Genomic DNA, 24,243 nt, shown 5'->3' on the forward strand with positions numbered 1-24,243 from the left:
AAATGGGCCAGAATGGATAGAAAAAAAATCAAGAATGCCAGTTTAAAAAAGACTTTCACTTGGAGGAATTAGTGAAATTACATGCAGCATAAAGGAGTCAGCTGTGGCCCATTATCTTTTATTTATACTGCTGCTGCTTGTGAATTACCTGCTTGGCAGAGCTGCACAAGAGTGTTCTGGCATCCGTACACTCATGCAGTCACTCCTCCATCAGGGGCCCTCAGAGCATAGCAAGGGCTCACCTGCATAAAAAATACATAAATACTTTCCTTACATAACAGTGACCACAGTTTTGCTTTTGCTGTGACTCTGGAGGCTGTCTTATTACAACGAAGACTTCCCGCAAACACCTTGCACTGAGAGTCATGGGATTTTTTTTTCACCACGTATCAGCCGGGTCAATCCACACCACGCTCTATATCTGTGGTCTGCAGATGTATGTTTATGTGAACAGCTTGGTGTAATTGGAATGTACATTTTTTGTTCTCCTGCTGATTTTCCCACCTAGTACTGCTGGCTGACCCCATCAAGCTGCCCCTCTGTATAAAAGGCGAGAACAAGCCACCGTTGTCCCGGCTCACTCGGCCAGCGTCTTTGCAGTTTATAACAAATGCCCCTCTGCCTGCAAGCTGTGTGGTCAGGGTTCAGATGTGAAACAGAGCTGAAGTAACCAACCCAGTCCACTTAACAGCATCAACACACTGTCTCACTATTCATTCTTCAGAGAGCTGTGCCTGAGGAGCCTGATAATGTGTGGAGGCTATGACCCAATCATAGACTGTATATATACATGTAGAAGATAGTTCTAGCCACTGTGACGTCACCCATAAACTCCCGTTTTGATGTGCCAATTTTAGCATTATGACTGTCATTGTTTTAATCATCATCATTAGCCAGAAATGACCATATTTGATGGATTGCTAAGTTATTTGCTAATTCTAGCAAACGTACTAGAACTTACTAGAAATTCACTTAGCTTTCAACCAGGGGCGGATCTAGAGAAACTTTCTTAGAGTGGCATGGAAATCAGATGGGGTGGCAAAATCAAAGCCATTTCTTTACACATATGCATGTGTTACAATTTAAGCCACATGCCAACACAGTAGATCCGCCCCTGCATTTAACACAATTATCCACAACTGAGCCATGTTATTTGTTATGCAGTGGAGAGGCGTGTTTCGCTAACTAGCTGCCTGGGTGGCTCTCACCTGTCAACAGCTCATAATACATACATTTAACAGTTTGTCATCCATCCATTTTCTTAACTGCTTGTTCATTTCTGGGTAGTGAGGGGGTGGGATCTATCTCAACTGTGATAGGGTGATGTAGAGGTTTCAGTCATAATGAAGGGGAAAATAAGCTTTTGAGGCCAAAACTGTGTTTATTTCCACTGTAAAAGTGGCCACTTCAGGAACTGCAGCTTTGTTTGCATTTCTGTGCTGGCTTTATTTTCCAGTCCCACAAGTTCCCGCTCGGATCTGATCATATTTTAAGAGAAAGCCTAATTTTGGCTGTTTTTTTTGACCGTCTCTGCTGGTGAGCACTTTCCCAGATTTTGTGCTTCACCACCGCTGTACAAATCCTTGTACACTACACAGAGGAGCTGATGCATTTATAATAATGGGAAGAATCCACCCCTTCCTCATTTATCTACTGAAATAGGCCTCACATGAGGGCACTTACACGGGACACTTATCTAAATTTTTAAATTGTGTTAAACAAGTCTTTGCTATAAAAACAGCCATGTGCTCATTTGTCCTGTTTTGGAGGAAAGAAAAATGCTCACCCACTTTTCATTGGTAAGACCTTTCCATGTGAGAAACCAAATCAAAGGTCACATTCTTGCTCAGTAGTACCATCTGTAGATAAAGGCTGGGCTGTGCAGTGTGGGAGAACAGTCTCCATGTTTTCCACAGATGGATGCATGCCTTGGCCACAGTTTGATAACCCAGTGGAGGGCTATGGACTTTGTCTCAAACTTGGCTCGCAGTCCAAAGCAGAGCAGTAGGCTCAGATTTTTCTACCCTGGTTGTGTGTGTGTGTGTTTTGGCAGTTCTTGTCTGCATGTGCTAACCTTACCGTCACTCCAGGCGAGGGTGAGCAGTGGTGTAAAGTCTTTTTATGAATTCACCTGTGTGCATCAAACAAACCTTTCACCGCTTTTACTATTAAAGACAGGTGGGTGTTTTTATACAAGCTACTGTTTTAATTTGTTAAATAAATAATTTTGCCAGAATCACATGGCCTGAGTGACTACCAGCAATGTCTCTTACTGTAAATAAAGACGACTTATTTAGCATTTATAGCTCATGTTGTCTCAGCGTATTCTCATGCATTAGGGTTATTCAATGTAACAGTGGACTAAGTAGGGTATTCCTGAATGAAGTTTTCATGGTGTTGTTTCTATTGTGTTACTTATTGAATTCTGTTTATTCCACAAATGAAAATGCTGCCGTTAGTCATTAGATTAATCTAATAATATTTAGTCTTACTCTCGTCTCCGCTTGTGGAGCTAATGAGATTTGTGCTCTGCTATAACCTCACGCTGTGTTTCTGCACACAGAAAGATCTCTGTGTCTCTCCAGGAGAAACCTTGAAATAAGATATTAACTTCACAGGCATAATTTGGTATCAATCTGTCCCCTATTTAAGCAATTCGATGCAATTAAGGTATATGGTATAGGTTAGCATTAATCAGGTTTGCAGACACATGGAATAAACATTAATTGACACTTAATTCTAATCTGATGAAATCAAGGTTGTGAATAGACTATAATCAAATTTCAGGAATGCGCTCGGAGTGAAATACCGATACCTTTTAAATACCCGGAGAGAGCTATATGCAAAGAAGTGACTTTTTAGCGCTCCTTTTCATGTCTTTTACCCTGATGGTTTCTGAGAATAAACAGCGTGAGATCATTCATAGGGAAATTCTGCTTATCTTACTCATAATAAAGAGAGGTGGCCATTGTTATTGTGACTCGGGGAAAAAGGGACAATTCCTTCTGTATTTATGAACGAGCAGTCCCCCCGTCTCACAAGACCAGTACAGTGAGAGGAAATGAGCACAGAATTATCAGGTAATTTCCATTAGGCTTTATTTCATGATCACTATGAACTTTTGTCATAAACTGAGCTGTATTAATAAGGTATGTAAATGTTGACCATTACTGAATGTCACACATTGTGTGCTGTAGATTTCGCGACGACAAAAGCTACGCATGCATTTATCACAATTCAAGGTTTAATTTCTCCTCATGTCCCTCATTCTGCGTGTTACACTTTAAATGATGGAGACGATCATTGCATTAAGTGATGAGCTGTGCCTCGCAAGTGTTTTTTTTTTCCTGTGATTTACAGATCAAAGCAAAATAAATATTATTACCAGTTATAGAATGAATCCCTTGAAAAGCTTTGGGCTGAATGGGCACCGGGAGTTTCAGACAGGAGATATTTATGTTCGTCAATCAAAGGCTGAGCAGTGATTAAGGCTCATTTCTATCCTAATGAATGCAAATTGGCACATCTGCTATGGTGGTCTAGCTGTCCAGACTCTTCAATTAGCATGATTGATCAATTATCCTCCTGCTGGTGGCTCATTGGAAATGGAGGCTGGGGAATGGGCCGGGGGTGTATGGATGGGGGGGATTAAGGAAGAGAGATGGAAGAACATGAGAAAAAAACAAGCAGAAAACTGTCTTAAGCCTCCATTCAGTGAATGTGATTTCTTATTTATTACTTTATGAGAGTGGAGAAATAGCAGAGAGTCATTTTACTCAAAAAAGGCTTCTTTTTTACAGACATTTCTTAAAAATGAACGCTTCAAACTACACTTGAAAAAGCTGTGATTTTTTTATCTTTGAACGACTTCTGACTTTTTGACAGAATGAAACATTTCCAAAGAGCTGATCAGAGATCAGAGAGATCAGATCAGGTGCTCAGATTAAAATTGAAAAAATATATTACTTTAGCAAATGTGTTAACAAAGTCAGGCTGTGGCTCCGGCTTTGTTTAATACTTTATTTGTTTTACATGGGAAAAAAAAGCCCAACACAAATTGCATTTGAATTTGTTCTCACCCTTCATCACCAGAATTACTGATCAAATATTTATGAGAGAAAAGAGCTTTAGCCTTGCAAATATTTAATAGATCAGCACTCAGTCAACTCTGAAGTCTGTCTAGGATATTGTGCTGTGCAGATTATTTGTGTTGGTTTTAACAGCAAGAACAAATACTTGAATATCAGAGTGAATTGGTGAAACTACTCCAAGTACCAGAGGCAGCTTGTCCTGAGCGTGTATTTATAATTGTGCTTTAAATTGCTATTAGTGCTACATGATTTACTCAAGATGATGTCTTGCCAATTATGTGTCGTGTAGATTGCTGCTGAGCAACATGCACTGTTGAAAGTGCATGTTTTTATATCTCGATGTATTGATTTCAAAATGAATCTTAATTTATAAAAGTAAAGCCTCACATCTCAGAAAATAGCAGTAAAGTGTGGTATACTTGATTTAGAGTTAACAGGTGAATACATACTGCACACAACTCAAACACATTTCATTGCAATGTTGACCCTGTGCTAACTTGCATATGACAAATAAATAAAACTGAAAGCAACTCTGACAGAAGCTTCACGTTTATAGAGAGACCTTGAAATGTTAGTTAACAGTAGATTGAAATTTATATTTCGTGCTTCTGCACTGGCGGCAGTCGTGGTAGGATTAGCTCACCTGGAGTTAAGGATGAAAATTTTTAATTTTAGTGGTCAAAGGTCAAGGTCTCTGACCTCATGTCGATCCCAGTCTTGCAAATAATTAGAATCGATCACCTGGAAGTATTTTATCACATCTAGCACAAAAATCCACTTGGACTCAGACATGAACTGATTAGAAATAGCAGTTCAAGGTCAAGGACAGTTTTAACCTCACTAAACACATTTATGGTCATAATTTAAAGTGCTCCTATTATACTAATTTCTGTTTCTGCACTTTTATTCTAGATTTACATCATTCCTTATTCCCGATTTACCCTCTAGTGGGCCTTGGTGCAGCCCCTTAATTCATCCTTGGTCTGAAACAAGCTCAATTAAGCCAACTTCCAAGTGATTGGCTGTTTTGTGCAAGCAGACTATATTAAGGCCATCACCTATCTTTGATGTCAATTAGAGCTAAGAGTTAAAAAAAATCCCTTTGAAAAACCAAGCATTTAGAGCGGTCTGAGCACACGATTTCTGACACGTGTAATTGAAATCTTTTGAACACAAATTGAAAAGATTAAAAGTCAACTTTACTGCAACAGCATGAATTTCTTTGCAACTTCTGCTGCAACTTTGCTGATTAGTGGAGACAATAGAGAGATAAAAATTCTAGTTTCTTCAGGAATTTCATAGTGTGACAGAAATGTGGTAGTGTGATTTTTTTTTATGTTTTATGTCACAGTGTTTAAATAAAAAAAAACACATTAATATAAATTTATTTTTAGACATCCAAAAGTTTTATATCCAAACATATTTTAAGGGCAATAAAATGATTATTTATTTCTATTCATGCTTTTTCTTTAGCCCTACGATACTTGCTTGTTTCTTTATCTCTCAGGTATTATCTCATAGGCTACAAAATGTGTTTGGTGGATACTGCAGTTATTGCACTGTTCATTCATTGGTCACTTAAGTAATATAGTAATAGGTATGTGCTGCCCACACACGTACACATTATGAAAGTTATTCATACCGATGAAAAAGAGTCTTTTTCACAACAAGTTAACACACATAGCATACTTTTCTGTGTAGAAAATGAGAGAATTTCTCCAGGTTAGAAAAACAGGTGGTGGTATTTTGAATGGTATATGGTCAGTTTTGCAATTGTAACATAAGTCGTTCAAGTTCAGCTACACAGATATATTTACTTAACTGAAATTTAGAATTGGGGAGAATTGAATTAGTATAGAATTTTATTTTCAACAACGCAATGTTTGTGCTAAGTGTCGGGTGGCTATATTAAGTGAACAGATGCATGATTAGGTGTTGAGTTTTATTTGTTGTTTGGATAATTACTTGTACCTGACACCAGTCAAAGTTTTTATGCATGTTTGAAGATTTTTCATTGTCTTGGTTTCATTTCTGCAGAAAGTTTTTTTTTTTTTGTATTTTTTATTTTTTTTTAGTTTGCTGTTAAGTGTTTCTATATTCTGCTGTCATGAAAAACATAAAGACATAGCATTCATTTATTAGTTTTCCCTTTTGCTCTCTCTGTAAGTTGGTAGTATCCATACTTTTCTGGTGTGTTTAAAGTAATGTGTATACATTAATATATGATATATTATGATGATATATAATATATGATATTTCATATATATATATATATATATATATATATGATATGCCGGTGAAAATGTTTTGGTTTTGACAGAATTTCCCTGTTGTCTGAAAAGAGGCAAAACAAGCACAAGTTGCTGTGTTCTCTGCAATGAGCGCTATTTAAAGGAATAAATAAATAGACCGGTTTAATGACTTCATTCTCAGTTCTCTGCAAAGCTCAATATCTGCCTCAGCCCTTTACCAGTATCTTTCTACTTTACCCTTTATCTGCACCATCATCATCCTTTTTGGTGTTTCGCCACAGACCTCACAGCAGCAGTGATGAGATATCCCTTTTAAGCTAAATCAAATGTCATTGCTGTTGACATAGATTTATTGGGTTGATGTTGATTTTCCAGGGCTTTTCAATATATGTGAAATTTTCAGCCAGCCCATTTTTAATATTACAGAAAAAAAATACATGTAGTTTGGGGCTTCTATGACTTATTGAAGTGATATTAAAATTATTTTTTATACTTAATAACTGTAGGTCACATACAATACTGCAGACCAACCTAAATATGATGTTATTGTGTTTTGGAAGTTTTTGTTTTGAGATTAATAGAAGTTTTCGGTGATACTGCATTGTAATAATGAAAATTTATTTATTTTTTTAGTTTTTATTTTAGTGTCTTCTCCTTGTTGCCGCATAAATATGAAACCTGTCAGTTAGTCTGTTGTCTCTGGAGAGGTTGATAATGTAGCAACAAAGGCAGCCATTAATTAGTATTTCTGAAATCCCATTATCGCCTCTTCATTTGGCGTACATATAAACAAACAGTGTTGTTAAGATGATGCACTTCTTCCTGTCTGTGTGCACAGACTGTTTTTTGGGGGTTTTTTTTGTATCTGAGGGCAGACATTTAACCTTTGGGCCTGTGTTTCCGGCCAGGTCAGCTCTACAGTTAACTTTTGTTGAGTGTCAGAGCCAACATACTAACTGTTATATACATACAAGATAAGTTATTTTCAGATTAGTGCAGTGGGATGAGATAAAAATAAACTCACACATTTTATAGTAAAAGCGGACGATTTATTTTGGACTACTAGAATACTTCTGATACATTTATAGTTCCAACAGAGGGTATAAATTTTATAGCCTCAGAGTCTACAGTATATTTAGAGTAGAGATACCCAATGTGGGGCAAAGTGTAAAAGTAAACTCTATCTAAATAAGTACTTAGCTTATACCACTTGATGTCTTCATATCTCTCACGAAGGAGTCTGATGAGAGTTTTCTGAAAGGTCTTCTCGTGCCACAGCGAGCAGTATTAATGGTTCTGTTGCGAGCAACACGCTGTGTTTCAGAAGTGCCACTTTTTATAGGACAAGGACTCCTTTTCCTCTGGGCTTTTAGCGAAAAAAGGTCAGCGGTCTTCTTTTGTAGTGTAATAAAACAGATGTTGCAATGCTCATGCAGATATATGGTTAAGCTATAGGTGACTCTCTAACACGTGTACTCTGCTGTGGAACTGATACTTTAAGTAGTTGTTACCCAATGGCATCTTGAAACGTAGTTTGATTATTGGGTAACCAGCAGTATCCCTTTTCTGTAGTTGTCTTTTGAATTGCTCACTGGCTTTACTCCATAATCAAGCACTGTTTTTCTGTGCATTTTAAATCCATCATGTACTACATCTCATTGTTTTATTATGACTCGGCTGTGTGTGTATGCGATTCCTGTTACCAGGTTACTGCTAAGAGATTTTTGCTTTTGGCTCATGTCGTGCCTCATTGACGTCAGAGCTCTTTTTCCACCCTCTCAACTACGTCGCATATGTCTCATTTCAAACGGAGGGTCTTTTAGTGAGCATCTAATGAAAAGAGATACAACAACAACAACAACAACAAGGACCACAAGACACTGTGTCTTATTCTAAACAGTACTTTCCAGTGAGCTTACTAGGACTCAAGGGTTTCAAGTGTGTTCAACTGAACACACTTCAGTTAACTAAGGAGAGAGTTATATTTTTATACTCATTAAAAAATTTCAGTGTTAAAAGTTGTTTTTAATCAGATTTTTTTCTGAAAAAGTAGCGTCACCACAAATGTCTTTTTTTATTTTGCTAGGAAAATGAAAAATAGGTGTAAAGTTTATTGAAACGTGTTCAAACATACATGAGCCGTATATAAGGCAAAAACAGAGCTGTTAAATCACCTGTTTCTTCAGGACAAGACTTTCAGATACATTTCATCTATTGTGGATAGTTCTTTAGGCCTGTTATGTCTTCTGATGTCCTCCACATCTCCAGTTTCCTCAGATATTTGGGAATAACTGTGTTCTCATTGGCATTTTTTTTAATAGATTTAATAAAATAATATTTTTGCATTAGGCTGCTAGTAACAAAGTGCCTAAAAATACAAAATATATGTAATATAAAATTGATTTTTTGTTTAGTTTTTTGTTATGTGTAGGCACAAAGTGGTTCAACCCTTTAATTAAATGTCTTTTTTATGCTTGACTGCCTCATTGGTCAGTTTTAAGTGGTTTAACAAAGAGAAGTGCATTCTTGTGAAAATGCTGAGGTATAAGGACTGGACTGAAAATTAGTCAGTACGCAGCAGATACCCAAAGAAGAACTTTTAAAGACCTTCAGAAAGCCTAGATAACTATTGATGGACACATTTTTTGGCACCAGTGCTTAGATTGTATTTTTTAAACTTGTTAGATCGATTGTTAAGAAATAGATTACATTATTATGCATTTTGACTTTGTTTGGCTTTTTTCTTGCACCTAGCATCAAAGCACCCCAACCTGTCTTCAGCTTTCTGTGAAATGTTCTTTTAAAGTCACTGCAGAGGCATAGCTGCCCTTGGAATTTATTCACCAGAAATTAACTTAGATTTCTTTGTCATCAGACATTTTATTTCTTCTGTTCAATGTAATGGACATGATTTCTTTCAACATTTTATTCTCATGTATTTACTCAAAAAAAAATGTTTCCTTCTGTACCTGTTATTTAGCAGGAAATTGTTGTCCTCCCCCCCCCCCTGTATTTTTCATAGCAAATAACACAAATTCTGTGTACCATAGTGCCTCAAAACTGAGCTCAAACCACATACCTGTCATCAACTGTGGCACGAACCACATGAAATAGGTCATACACTAAGCTGGCCTAATTTGGTTTGATCTAGTTACAGATCAACAGCGATACTAGTTATGATAAAGATTAGTAGAACCTCAAGCCATCGACTCCACCCTCGATGTTCTTCAGTGACCTTGCTTTCGTTCAAAACAGCTTCTGTGAGTTAGTTCGTGCAACAATCACTTTGCCCTTGTGCCCCCCTCCTCCTATTGTGCATGCTGTGCAGCCAACCCCTCCTGCCCAGGGGCGAGGACAGAGCAAAGCCTGCTGGGATGGGGGGGGTTAGCTGGCACAGTGCCACCTTCCCCCCCGACTGCCCGGCCTGACTGGGAGCAAAGAGGGAGGCTGCTGTGTCTCAGATTGATGAGGACAGGTCTGTGGTCTGGGTATAGAGTGTTGCAGAACAGACGTCCTGCTGGCACATCCTGCCCTCTCTGCCGCACGCCCCCCAGCCCTTCGTACTCGCCTTATCGGAACTCCTAATTGTCCTTATGAATATTTTAGAGGCGAGCAGGAATGGGAGTTCAGGGTTGGGGGTATGGTTTCAATGGCTCTGACAGCTAATGATCCACTCAATGACCAGAGAAAGAGGGAGATGAAGAGCCTGAGATTGAAATGGTTTGAAGGATTTTGTGTTTGTTAGAGTTTGTTCAGTTTTTATGTGTGCCACTACTTTCACGTGGGCACAGGGTGCTTGTTCTCATTCTTTTTAATCTGTAGATAATGATGACATTGGTTTGCCTTTATCCTCAATTTGTAGTTTAATTCCCTCTTGTCTATACTGAAAATATGCAGTCCACTGATTGAGACTGTTCTCTCTGACTCTGGCAGCTAATAGCTTTGTCACATCAGTCATTCACCACAGTCTCAGAGCAGAAAGCTCTGAAGGGACTGCTCACTGCACAGCAATTACTCCTCATTCAGTAAAATCAATGGACTATATTAAATTGGGAATCTAGTCAACCAAATGCAGGTAATCATTTGCAGTAAAATATAAGAGGTTTGCCTGATGTCTATCTGTCTGTCACGATTTTATTTAACAAGCATTGCCACTTTCGACTTATGGTCCACTGACTTTGAGGCCTTAGTTCATTGTTGTCTTCCATTGTCACTACTTTCAGGTGGGATTGAATCTCACTATTTATGTTGTTTTTCTAACAGCTGCAAGAGAACAATGTCAAAATGTAATGTAGGCAGTCAAGTTGCCCCCTCCTGTTCGCTCTTCCTGTCCACTGAGTAACTAGACAATGGACTGTGCTAAAGGAAGGACATGAATCCAGTCTCATATCCTGATATCACTCCACTCTGTAATGTTTAATGGTCATGAGATTAAACAAGATATGTCTGGGAATTACAGAGGACTCCTTATCTAAAATCTCCTTGCTCTAGTCTCACAGTATGCGGTAGGAAATGGAGAAAAATGGATTCCTAGTAACCCAGTGCTGGACAGTTTTAAACAGCGGCTAAAGACCGACCTGAGGAAGTGTTTATTCCCCTTGAGTGAAGACTACAGCACCACCAGAGAGGAAAGGGAACATGGCGGCACTGAAAGATTGTTAAGATGTTATATAAGAGCAGAAATATCCCTTAGTAGATAAAAGCCTTCCTATAAGCCACCTCCCCATGCTGATTTTCTAGTACGTTAACACTCAAAGAAGCCCTTTGATAAGCACATTAGATGGAACGGCCTGGACACAATAGTGATGTCATGAGGATTAGCATGCTACCTTGCTTAGTGTAGCGGCGGACACAAGGGCTAATTCACAGCACTGCAGGGCAAGCGGGCCAAGATACCCGGCTGGAATGAGGTGAGGGGAGGCCACAGGCACGGCAACCCGTTAAAATATGGCTTTTAACGGGGAGGCTTGAACAAACACTACGTGAATTAAACATTCATGATGTACTCCAGTTTATAACTACAGACTGTCTTTCCACAGAGGGCCTTGAATTGGAGCTGTGGTAAACCAGTCATAGGTCAGGTGGTGCTCTTCCAATAGTGAAAGCTACTGTAAGTATAGCCTTTTGCCGTGATTCAGGCACAGTAGAAGAGACTGCAGAAACAGCCTCTTCATGCCCTCCTTTCAGCCATCCCCCCCACAGTTTTGAAGTTTAGCTTTTATACCTAACCACTATCTTTCTCCTTTCACCCTCCCTTCTATTCATGTACAGTAGAGTACAGTACATGAATAAGTTAAGTGCAGAAAGCTCTCTTGACACAAGAGAGGGAGAACATCAGAAAGAAATGGTTTTCCAAGACTCACAGCAGCAGAGTAAATTGCTTGGACCCATCTCACTAAAAGTACTTCTCAAGAAACAGGTGATGTAGGTGGCTTATGCAATAGTTTGGGTTTTATTTTTAACCCGTTGAATGTGAAAATCCTGCTTAAAAGTAAACCTAGGAGGCAGAATTGAGCATAGTGATGTAAACTGATGATCTGTCATGCCTAATGACACACAGAAACTGTTCAAAGTTCACTTTTTTAGTAGCAGTCCGTGTCATTGCGCAGAATTGAATCAAAAAGAGAATTTATATTGATATCATATCAAAATGGAACGCAAGGTGAGATCTAACTGCTCTGCTGCTTCCTGTGCTGAACATACAGTGCAAACGTGAGGAGGCAATTACTGCGCTGAATGCTTCCCATGGTAACAACTAGGTTATTAGTCAGGGCTCAGATGGAAATGACGGATAAATGTTTTCTTCAAGACAAGGAAGCTTCAAGGCCTCCTGCAATAGAAAATATTTTTTAAGAGAAGTATCACAAAAGCAAACTGATGGACACACTTACTATAGATGCACTCTCAGACAATAGGACCCAGTAGGTTTTGTCATCAGCCACTCAGCCTCATTTTTATTTCAAGAGCCAAATTTCTATCAATACAGGTTTGGACCACTGTGAGAAAATAGCAGCTGGCCTTGTTCCCACTCATCTTTGTGAGCCTCTCAGGGCCTCGTGAATAGATTACACAAGTTCCCTTGTCTATAGCCTTTGTAACCTTCTCCCGCAACAAACAGGCCGTATCTTTCATCAGACATGCTACTGAAAATCCCAGCCTCAGCTGCATTCACGTCCAGCCAACTATACTTTCCAAAAAGTACGAACCCCAAAGCTTGATTCAACATTTGAGAGACATTTTAAAGCTGCTTTTAACAAGCTGTTCATAATACGGAAAAGAGAAAGTGGGTTTTTTGCTTCCTAATCATGTATTTTCTTCCTTTTCCGTGTCAGAACCCTGTAGCGTCTGGAGCAGTGCGTGGCACTGGCATGTAAGAACTAAGTTGGTCTGTGGTTGGGGGGCCTTCAGGGATACATGTGGTCCCTGCTATGGCTATGTCTCCGTGAGTGTGCCTCTGATTGGCTGGCATGGGGAGCCAGGTCTTGACAGGTGTTTGGAAGAGGAGCACCTGTTTGGCCATGTGCTCATTTAGTGATCCGTTTACTGAGAGCTGTAGGCAGTGTCTGTGGGGGGGCACCCGGAAACATGCCAAGTAATTTAAAAAAAGAATTACAGCCACGCTTTACTTGCACTTCAATATTGTATTCATTAGAACAGTACAGAGATGAACTGTTGCACAACACGACACCTTCTAGTACATCTCTTTGAAGATAATATGTATTGTAGTGACTCGTGTCATATATCATAAAACACATCTGAGTCCCGCCTGCCCTTGACTGCTATTCGGTTCTTGCTCGCCCACTCTGCTTCTGCTACCCCTCCCTAAAAGGCTTGGACTAGTGGGTGTGGTGTACTGAAGGTTGGCCAGGCTTGTTGTGAAAGTGGAGCAACCCTGCCCATCTCGCACAGCCGTGCCCGACCAATCCGACCAAGATATTCCCATAATGAGCAGGTTGGAACTTAAATTAGCAGGTTGAGATCAGATCTTTGGCTCACTGGTGGAGAAAGTGCATAGCTTAACCCCAGTAAACACAGGCCTTTCAGGACACTAACTAAAGGGGGTTGCGTTCAGTAAACAGGAAATGAACCAGCAAGGCGTTTTCTTAGAATGAGAAGAATGCCTCCACTCTGTACCACACCAAACAGTAATGCATCTGTGGTACAGTGCTGGTCATTCATTATCCAGAGGACTTCTCTCTCTTGCGCTCCTTTGGGCACTGTGTACACTTAACGTTTAAAGAGATGTGGGTGTTTTTTTGTTGTTGTTTCTTTCTTTCTGAGCTTCCTCATTTCGATCTCAGCTATGCACAGCATAATTTCTCTCATTGCATGTTGCATACCAACATTGTTACTGGGTTTTAAAATATACATCCCTCAAAAAGAAAATGTACGCGAAAAATGGAGGAGCAGTCGGGTGTTTAAAGTGGTCTAGTTTTAATGAGAAATTGTATTATGCAGGAGTCTCATACAACCCAGGTTTTAGGAAATGTGACTTACACTGAGGTTGTGGTGAGAACTGCTAGGTTAGCCACATTGTCTGCACAGACCTAAACGTACTGTCACATCGCTGTCAGAGGATGTAGCAGCTGTAGAAACCCCCCCTCCCCCATTCCCCTCACCACATTTACACACACACACAACGTACAGACATTGCACATATGCACCGCACACTCCTACTCACATAGTTTCTGTTTTTCTCTCTCTCACACACACAGACACACATTTTCCACTTTGCTGCATGATGAAGACCAGAAACAAGAGAGTGAGGTCTCATTAGTGTGTGTAGGTTCCTTTCCTCTGGTGTGCACTGTAACCCCTACATCCACAGGAGTCAGTGACCTTCCTGTAGACACGAGGTCTTCAAGATGGGGCAGGGTGCTGCTGTGGACCTGCAGCAGCCTGATAGAGAAGTCTTGGGAGCCACGCATAAATCATGTTTTGATGTACACTGCCTAGATATCACAAACTGTCACATGCTGTCAGCAAGTCTTGTTAACACTGCTTTTCAGAGCTGTAATGAGGAGCAGAGAATAGCCTGTATGAAAGTGAGCAAAAGAGCTTAGTTTCATGGCATGTTTCTTACCTCGCTAAAGTTAGAATAGGCTCTTTATAACATCACAACGGACCACCTTCTGTTGCTATAATTTCTCAATGACCTGCACAAATAAGCATATGTAACCAATTTTTGATAATCGCACATTCATTAACTTTGATCAGAGTATGCAAGTGCCAACCATACCAATTTGCTGACTAGGTGTGCTCAGCTGTAGAGTCGTTTTGTGCAGGGCATTCTAATAAATGTGAAATATATGGCCATGCACATGCATAGGCTGTGGGGACAGGAATGGATACAAGAAAAGAAAAAGGGAGTTTCCAGGTGAAGGGTGAATTGGTGAAAGTGACTTTTCCAGTTTATCCTTGTCTTCCACACTCTAGCCCACTGTGTTTGTAAATAGTTTTTCTGAAAAAAAGAAAAGAAAAAACAGAGTAGAATATTTTCACATGTAATTTGGTTTAAAGTACAGTACTGGTCAAAGGTTGCAGGTACATTTGCGAATGATTACCTTGACAAAAAGTGCAAAAATTTTAAAAAGTTATCTATTATTCGACCTTAAAATGTTACCACATCTATGACATAGCCTCACACAGAGTTTCTCCAGTTATTCAGCTGTGAGGTTATCTCAAGCATCTTGAGGAACTTACCACTGTTTGTCTGAAATTGGGTTACCTCAGTGTCTGCTTTATACTGTATATTTAAAAACTGGGCATCAATGTGCCTTAAACCTACATTCTTTCTAATGGTGAGCAAGGGGGTGGTGCTCATCTGGTTGCAAAAATAAAATCCTATTGTACGGAAGTCTATTATTAAGTTGTCCTACTGCCTACTTTATTTATTACCTCAGTAAGCGTTTTTTCCCCCTAAGCGTTTATGATCTCGATTGCTAGTTTCAGGCCTTATTTACCATAACGTGCTGTTTTATTTCATAAATTCTAGCCGAGTAAAATTGGCAGTAAAGCAGGTTATGCTTTAGGGAGTGGTTACTTTATGACATGTGACACTTTATCAGCCATATCCACCTCTCTATAAAATGGCAGCGGCCAAAGTGCTTAGTCTGAGGCTTCAAAATGAGTCCACAAACCAATGGGTGACATCACATTGGCTTTTTTATAAATACAGTCTATGGCATCTTCTGTCTCTTCGTTTGATCCTAGACTGACTCAGTGATGTTGTATGGGGGCCATACCATCTGTTACAGATCTGTTGTTTTTCTCAGCACTGAAGACATGTATTTATGGCTGACTGTGTCTGTAATGCTACAGAATTATTTTGTGACAGATCAGTTTCCTCCTAATGTTTAGCATTAGTATAAAAATGTACAGTTCTGATGTTCATAAAACTTTTGCACAGTGTTGTATATAACAGGTAACAAGCAACATAAACACAGGACTACTTCTTGTACATTGTTTCTTTTCAACTGTGCAATTTCATTTCAGAAATTGAGAAACAAAGGCCATAATGACTGTGCTAGTCCTGATCCTGATGACTGTTTTGGGCACAGCCCCCTCATGGATGACCATTTCGGCAAACTAAGCGAAGACAGTGATTTAATGTACAAGCGCTGCGGTGTAAGTACTTCCTTTGTCCCCTGCTGTTTTGTGTTGATTCCTGTCTTTATGTTGATGTTCACTACAGGCGCTAAACAAGAAAGAACACAGAGGTTGTGATAGCCCGGACCCCGATGCCTCATATGTCCTCACTCCTCACACAGAAGAAAAGTATAAAAAAATTAATGAGGAGTTTGATAATATGATGAGAAATCATAAAATCGTAAGTACTGTAAATGCAATGTTCTTGCTTGGCTTTGTGGCACAACGGATTTTTGGCTCTTTTTTTTCTCCATTTAACTCTTTCCTCTTTTTGTTGTCCCTCCGAAGATTTCCGTTAACTTCTTTCAGACCTACACTAAAGATTAATGCCCCCTTTACTGGGTGTGCATTTGTTCCTTACGTTGAGTTGTTTTGCCGCTGATATTTTGGCACACCCTGATAAGATCACACTTCATTAACAGATGAAATGTTGCATGCTTCTGCTAGAAAGATTACACCCTAGTATCATGGTCATGTTATCACAAATCAAACTGCAATCACTATCTCAACATAATGAATTTACAGTAAATACCCTAAGAGTAAAGTGAGTGTTTATTATAAACAGTTGCAGATCCTTTAATTTAAGGGTGTTTTTTTTGCCATCTCAATCCAGATTTCTATTCGATTGGTAAAAAAATATATAATTTTTTTGTCTCCGTAGGACCTTAATAATCCAACATTTTCATTCTTCTTTTCAAATTATATCTCTTCATCGTTACACTGCACTAATATTTACACCGTCCCGTTCCCTTCTCCAAGTACCACACTGGCTCTGTCTTTCAAGATACCACAGATCTCTTGTGATCTTATCACACGTGACAATATTAGACTTGTGCAAGAACATAGTGCTTACTAAGAAGCAGTTGTTTTCTCTATGTTCCTGACATGAAGAGCATCACTTTGCCATTAACAAACTAATGATAACACCCAACTGGCTCACTGGATAATGCTATAATGAAATGTTCTCACTGCCACCTGTCATTCTCACTTAAAGCTTTGCACAGTCAGCACTTTGTGGGTAAATGCAAATGAGTTGTGATTCTTGTAGATGTCTGGGTTGCAAGTCCCCACCACCGCTGTGTGTTTTGCAGAGAAACCCATTACACAATGGTGTTTCAAAAGGAAAATCTATGTGTCTAGTGCTGACTGCTGCAATGCACAGTGATCACCTGACAGCATGTTTTTATATTTTGGGTTTTGTAAGTTATTATTTTTGTATGTTGTGGTATTACTTGAAGATTTGTGTGTATTCTCTATGTATGATGATAATGAGAATGATGGTTATGAATGTTTATTAAAGTACCATGAATTGCTATATAAATATTATGTTATGTATACTATAAAGCATACAAAGCCGACAATGTAGGAGGTCTCCTTTGCAGTACTTCAATCTGCCCTGCCTGCCTGTTTTGTGAATCTGTTTATTAAAGCTAACCTTCAAGTGGAGCTTGCTGTTAATGATGCCATGACAACCAGTGACTCATCAGACTCATTGGAGCTTGGAATTTTAGTGTAATCTGTGTAAATATTTGTGTGTTTGTCTCCCTCTTCTAGCCCACAGCATTGCCTCAGCAGAACTTCTCCATGCATGTGGCAGTGCCTGTATCCAATCCTAATGCCATGTACCAGGCAGGAGGGACTCTGGGCAGCCAGGGCCTGGCAGCCGCCACAGCTTCTCTGAGTGAGAGTGGGATGCTGTCCCCTCCACAGGCCTCTCTGCACAGGAATGTTGGCTCTGGTGGAGGATCCCAGAGGCCCACCAGTGCAGGCAGTGCAGGTCAGTGGATAACAATCTCACTTCGATTTTTGTTAATGGTGGTTAAGGCAGTTTCCCACCAAATTGATACAAGAGTCGGTCTCACCAACATCAGAAATATTACCAAAGTTTTATTTGCAATAGTTTGAAAAGAGTAGCTCAGCAAATTTGGAAATTGCTGTTTTTGACTTTTCAGAATTTGCTGAGGAGATGAGTATCACTCTTATATCCCTGTTGAACATGGAGTTGGAGGCCAGAAGTTTGTTAACCTAGCTTAGCATAAAGAGTGGAGACAGTGGGTAGCAGCATGCAAGTTCACTTAATTTTATAAGCGGGATATATGTTGTGTAGAATCGACATACAAATTAATCTTGGATCCAATCAATTGTCCAGACTTGTCGGCTTTATTTGTAAAAAAGCATCCTGGCCCCTTTGATGGAAATTGTATCAACAACATTTATGTATCACTTTTACTGTTTCAAATAAATACATGCCAGTTAACGTTATGGGATTGGTATGCTCACAATTAAGACCGATCTGCAACAGAACAACCCAAGAAAGAAAAACAAAGTTCAGACATTACCAGACGTTTGCGGACAAGCGCAGGCTTTTGGCTAAGAGACGTAAGTAAAAAGAGAGGCTGCACACATACAGGAGCAGGGGGGATATGAGGACAGGGTGCACAGAGAGGCAAGGGAATATGAGAGGCGGGAATGGGGCACACACATGGCAGTGTGGACGGAAATGCTGGAAGCTCTGGGGCTAGATATTGAGATGCAGTCCCATCTCAAGGGTACGGGGAAAAAAACAATAAATGTGACCTATGTCTGAATGACAGAGTTCAGGCACTTGACAAAGCCAATAATGTTGCATACTTCAGATAGATTAGAGAAAACTTGACTGATCTAGCTTTTACCTCTTTAGTTTCATATGCATAAATAGGTTTGCGTTATCTAGGTTGTCCACATTTAACCTCTGAGTGGTCTCTATCTCAAATGGTTTTCAACTTTTTGTCCAAAATGGTCTCCAGGGTAAGTGAGCTAATGTCAAGTGGTCATTCAACACCTCTTATCTGATCTTTGGTGGATATATTTTTTTCACATCCTCTGAGATGCTCATTGTTACACCTTTTACTGTATCTGCATAGTGGAAAAATGATGTCAGTGACACTAGTACTGGTATGACTGGTCGGACTCAGTCAGTTCGGTTGGCTTTTGCAAGATTTCACTACAATGCCTTTGATGGAAGCACATGCAGCAAGGTGTGAAATGCCTCACTGACATTTGACCACATATCAGTAGTAACATGTTCTTGTTTACTGGGGGTATACTAAATGATAATTTTCTAGAATAACTCATCCCTTGTGATTAATAACTGTAAAGCATTTATCTTTTTTTTGGATGATTCTGGTGGCATGCTAGCATTATATTCTTTTGACCTAAGTGCATTGCTTAAATGTGTGTGAAACATCACTCAGAGGTGCACAAATTCAGAATTACACAAGTAACCGTTTTCTGAACGTGCCTCCTCACAGTGGAATGCTGCATTCCTCATCCTCGACTTGATAAACAAGCTGAAAACAAACAAGTTGCTCTCTTTAATCACATATTGAAAATTCCCTCACCATAAGGACCCTGGCAGAGCACGTTCTACTCTTTCGTGCACTGTGAAGATAGAGCTACATGACATTTTCATGTCTGGTCTGCCATCTCCATCACATGCTCTGCTAGCTTGCAGAAAGATGCAGATGGTTAATCATATCACTCTGTGCATCTTATTAGGTGGCATGCTGGATACCACAGACCTTTCAGTGCCAAGTGGTGTGGGCTCCAGCCCAGCGGGTAAGTCCTCCTGGAGAGATTCATTAGCTTTCTGTAGCTCTGCCCAACAGGCTTCCTGCTTAGCAAATGAGCTGGATAGTAGCATATCTATTTGTGATTGGCTAAAGACAGCCGTCAGTACCACTGACTGATTGGTTTGACTGTCTTTCCATTGCATGCAAAGGGCACACATGTCCTCTTAACAGAGAGCATGCACAATATGCTTGGTAAACGCACGTTTGAGAGATGGGAAATGGTTCCACAGCATTAAACACTGTGTGGTGTTTGTACTTCAAAGCGGTAACAGAGTGGGGCAATTAGCTGTCTTACTGACACGGGCAGGTAAATAAACCCAGTGTTTCCTTTAAACTTGTCGCCTCTACACAGTTCCCTCTTCTCCTGTTTCCCTCCCGTCTATTGACAGGTGCATCTGTTCCCCCCTGACTGCCCTGGCAGCCCTTATAAGGCTGGAGAGGGTCTGTAAGATGCCTAGACCAGCATAACCCTGTAGGTATTCAGGCCATGTCATTCCACTAAGTCCTCAGTACACAATGACCGGACAGCCTGTCATGAGTGAAAAGTGTTGTGTGACACGTGGAGGCAGGTGGAGTTTTAACTCTTTCCTTATTTTGTTTAGCAAACTGGCAAACTGCATGACAATCAAAGGTAATAACAATTTGAAGAACACTAGGATATAAGCTTTAAGAGATTTTAGGCTCGGCCTTAGTCACAGAGTTTAAAGACCACCAAAAAGAAAGTGCTCGGTTGGTTTTAAGTTTGGGTGTGGCACCAGGTCAGGGTAAAGTCAGGAGCCTCTGCCAAGGGGCGTCAGCATTTGGCACTGTATGGGCATGTTGCAGCTGTTGTTTGCAACAAGTGTGTAGCAGAGCATAGGCTACGAGGAGGACTAACTTCTCTAGCCCTGATGTCAGATGACCATTCCTGAAATGCTTATGATTTTCCCAAGTAGCCGCAGTGACCACAGTAGAGGCATTTCAAAGCAGCCAGATGGAAGATGTGTTGTGTGATATCTTCTCCCCGTTTAATAGTTTTAAGTACTTTCAAACTTTTTTTTCTAAGTTAAGCAAAAGGCAAATTTTTTTATCCCATTCAACTATTAGTGTGATAGCCGCTTTATTTATTAGCTTTTTGTGTAAAATTTCTCCATCTTACAGGCGCACGTACTGTATATGCATGCACGATACCACAGCGAACATCACTGGCAACATTTTCTGGCAGATAAATGTCAGTTGTTCTCTCTGAAATGAGCCATCTGTTGTTCTTGTCTAGTTTCTCATTCAGATAATGGCTTGAAAGCTAATACACCTCCACAAACCAAACTGCTTCTCTTTAAGCCTCATTTTATGTGCTTGAGTAGTGTGTGTACTTCACTGAGTGACAGTGCATCACTTCTTACAACAGCTCATACAATAACACCTAATTACAAGGTCTGGTCCTTGACTGGTGAGAAAGTTGTGGCGAAAACGAAGGATTTAGGAGAGTGCTCTCTGGTATGCAGTATGGTTGCGAGCTGTATACATGCCTTCATTAATACTGAATGATTGCAAGCTCTTGAAACGCATTTTCAAAGTTTGTTTGCATGCCCACCAGATGTCATTAAGTAACAGGCTCAGTGGTGCCGGAGTTTGTTTTCAGAAGGTTGTTTTTCTTTGTTGTAGTTTTACTTTATTAATCTTAGGCTGCTTGGATGTCCGCAGTTGCTGAATAATGAGGGATACTTTCCAACGTCAAATGCGTGTTTCAGTTTTTCTTCAGTCTAAAATTTTTATGGGGCGTGAACAGTTATTCCATCTGACTTCATTCTTAGCAGTTACACTTGGGACATCCTGTCTCAAATTAGTTTGCTGAGATACAACAAAAGGACCGCAGGCTACATGGCATCTAGCTATTATTGGAAAACTGCATTTGGAGCCCCTTGATTCACTTCTATGATTTCTTCTCATTCATCAAGACTCCCCCCCCCCTTTTTTTTTTTTTTTTTTGCTTGAGCCTGGCGCGTGTGGGATGTTGGACACAATAAGTCACAGTGTTTTCTTTCCCCAAACTTAAAATGAAAACCGAATGTTTCACTTGTAAACACAGGGGTTTATGTAATACCCCTTACCAGACCATTTTAATAATTCAGAACAATGAACAGAAACCAAACAGCTTTCAGCGTGCACAGGTTTCAGTCAGAGAGGATTTACCAGCACAACCAATCTGTTAAGAGAAGTCTGAATATAGAATGAGAGCAGAAAGGCCCGGTGACATGCCCTATGCTGAAGGCTTGGTCTTAACTTGTGTCTGTTACCTTGGATCCCATTGAACTTTGCCGTGTATTTGTTCAGACGTGTTTTCATCCTCACTTATTTTCAAAGAATTATTTCCTTCACTCATCGTCAGACGTATGAAGTCATAATCAAACTCACATTGCACACATAAGCAAGTCAGGTGGGTTATTCCGTGTCTAAATGAGCCAGTAGACACAAGACTGTGGGTCTTTGTGTCTCCGACCGGTAATGAAATCGCCAATAGTGTGACGCAAATGTATTTTAAATGAGGTGGCGAAAGGACATAACTGAAATGTTAATAGATGCAGTGTGACAATATTACAATTTAAGTCATGTAGAATTAGAAATATTACAACTGGAACGCTGTGAGTTTTTCTTTTACGTTTCTGAGAATATTCACATTTGGAAAATAGAGAAAGTGTTCTTCATTTTTTGCCTCCTCGATTGTAACATTTTTACAAAAATGCATTAAACTTTGATAATGCAGGTTACAGGCTACATACACAGGAGTGTCATGTATACAAACCCTTTTCTATACACTACATCAGCCTATGAGTAAGCAAGACGACTTATCAGTGGATGTCTACATTTTTAACGACTTTAAAGTAGAGATGGACTGATCCGATATTACGTAGCCTATCGGTATCGGTCTGATACTGACGTAAATTACTGGATCGGATATTGGAGAGAAATAAAAAATGTAATCCGATCTATTAAATATCAAAAAAGCACCTCACAAAACTTGCGACATGGCGTAACTCGGCTCATAACCATAGCACGTGGGAGCAGTGTGCTCACGTGATAGAGCGGCTGTGTGTATTTGTAGCTTCCTACCAAACCAGCATTTCATCTCCGAGGAAGTTATCCCAGAGAGAAGTAAAGCAAGTGTGTAAGTTTGTCTCTGAATGTTTGTAAAGCATTCCCACGTTAAGGTTAACAACCGATATATGGAGCGAGTGCCTCTTCTCTCTCCCTCCCTCTCCTGTTGCTACTTCAATCATGAAACTGCTTAATGATCAGCTGATCGGCTTTTCTGTCGCGAGTCCGTCTCTCTTCTTTGTTTTTGGCCCACTTTGCACCAGAAAGAGGAAACCAGCGGCTGAACAACAGCAACACGTTTAACCTTGATAATCTGTTGTTAGAATTTATTTAATATTACTTTCTACACCAGGATCCTTTTCTACGTAGCTGACGGCTGGTAACTGTGCAGGGGTGGATCTAGCAAAGTTTAGCCAGGGGGGCCGATAGGGCATTAACAGGGAAAAGGGGGGCACAAAGACATACTTTTCTTTCTTATTCTCATTTAAAATGTCTAGCTTTTAATAAATAATTATCTGAATCTTACACCCAAATTTTTAATCTGATGTAAAATATATAGAAGTCCATTACTGTATATAGTAACTGTTAAGTCTAATATACCCTAGTAAGCTATAGTACTTTTTCCTTTGGGAAGGTACCATCTGTGCAGTCTGCAATTCTGTTGAAGAAAGATGTTGAATCTATTTAATTATTCTTGAAAAATAATTTAATTCTGTGCATTTTTTTTTCACACTGCATCAAATTAAAGTTGATTACGTCGATTAAGCATCATGAGGTGGAGGGTGGGGGGTGGTTCCCTATTTTTTTTTGCTGGGAGTTTGCAACCCTATTAGTTAGGTTGCTTAATATTTCTGCTAAGTACTCTTTAAAATACCAGAATAGGAAGGATGGAGTAGGTTTAAGTTTATTAGATTGATCAGTATTGCTGAACTATGAAATATTTTGGGTGCAGTGTATTTTTTACATACAGGTATAACAGAATAGCTTTAGTGTTGTTGTTTATTTAAACTTGAGTATGAACTTATACAAAATGCAGCAAGATATTAAAAAACAGTTTTATTGATTAAAAAACACACTATCAGATTCATATCGGTATCGGCAGATATCCAAATTTATGATATCGGTATCGGACATAAAAAAGTAGTATCGTGCCATCTCTACTTTAAAGTAGGCTGTTTTTAATAATGAAAGTTTGTTTCCATGGCACAAAAAGGAAATACTTAAACAACATAATAAACCAACTATAACACAAGCCAGTCAAGCCGAACGCTCGCGTTACCTGAATATGTGCAATCATTTCTTTTCATGTGAATAGACTCTGTACTCTTATCTCGTGATCCTTTCTATCTTTTCCTTTGCTATTTGTTTTTTTTTTTTTACTTGTGTACTTGTGCTGTGACCACTATGAATGATGTGATATTCTTGTGTCAAACAGCTGTGGAGATTTTTTATTGATAAATAAACCATCATTGCCACCAACAGAACCTTAGTGCTAGTATGACTACAAGTGCTAAGAATATGCAAGTTGTATCTTATGTAGCTTGCAGGTATGAAACAAACATCTCT

The 24,243-nt window shown here is 39.6% G+C and overlaps 1 protein-coding gene across 8 annotated transcripts in view; it reads left to right on the forward strand.

Annotated features, from left to right (window-relative positions):
- Positions 1 to 24,243, forward strand: part of mef2aa (myocyte enhancer factor 2aa) — a 64,127-nt gene that overhangs the window by 29,605 nt on the left and 10,279 nt on the right. For 5 of the 8 annotated variants that reach the window (XM_084933351.1, XM_084933350.1, XM_084933348.1 and 2 more), the window contains 2 exons: positions 16,038 to 16,172; positions 17,546 to 17,768. In XM_084933351.1, coding sequence (XP_084789477.1) covers positions 16,038 to 16,172; positions 17,546 to 17,768 — 358 coding nt within the window. Of the gene's footprint in view, positions 1 to 15,838; positions 15,971 to 16,037; positions 16,173 to 17,545; positions 17,769 to 24,243 lie in introns of all 8 variants that reach the window. The other 3 variants (XM_084933352.1, XM_084933354.1, XM_084933355.1) reach the window with 2 other exon arrangements.

The sequence above is a fragment of the Perissodus microlepis genome, chromosome 7 (genome assembly GCF_051167445.1).
Source record: "Perissodus microlepis isolate ML-2025 ecotype Zambia chromosome 7, ASM5116744v1, whole genome shotgun sequence".
Lineage (NCBI taxonomy): Eukaryota > Metazoa > Chordata > Actinopteri > Cichliformes > Cichlidae > Perissodus > Perissodus microlepis.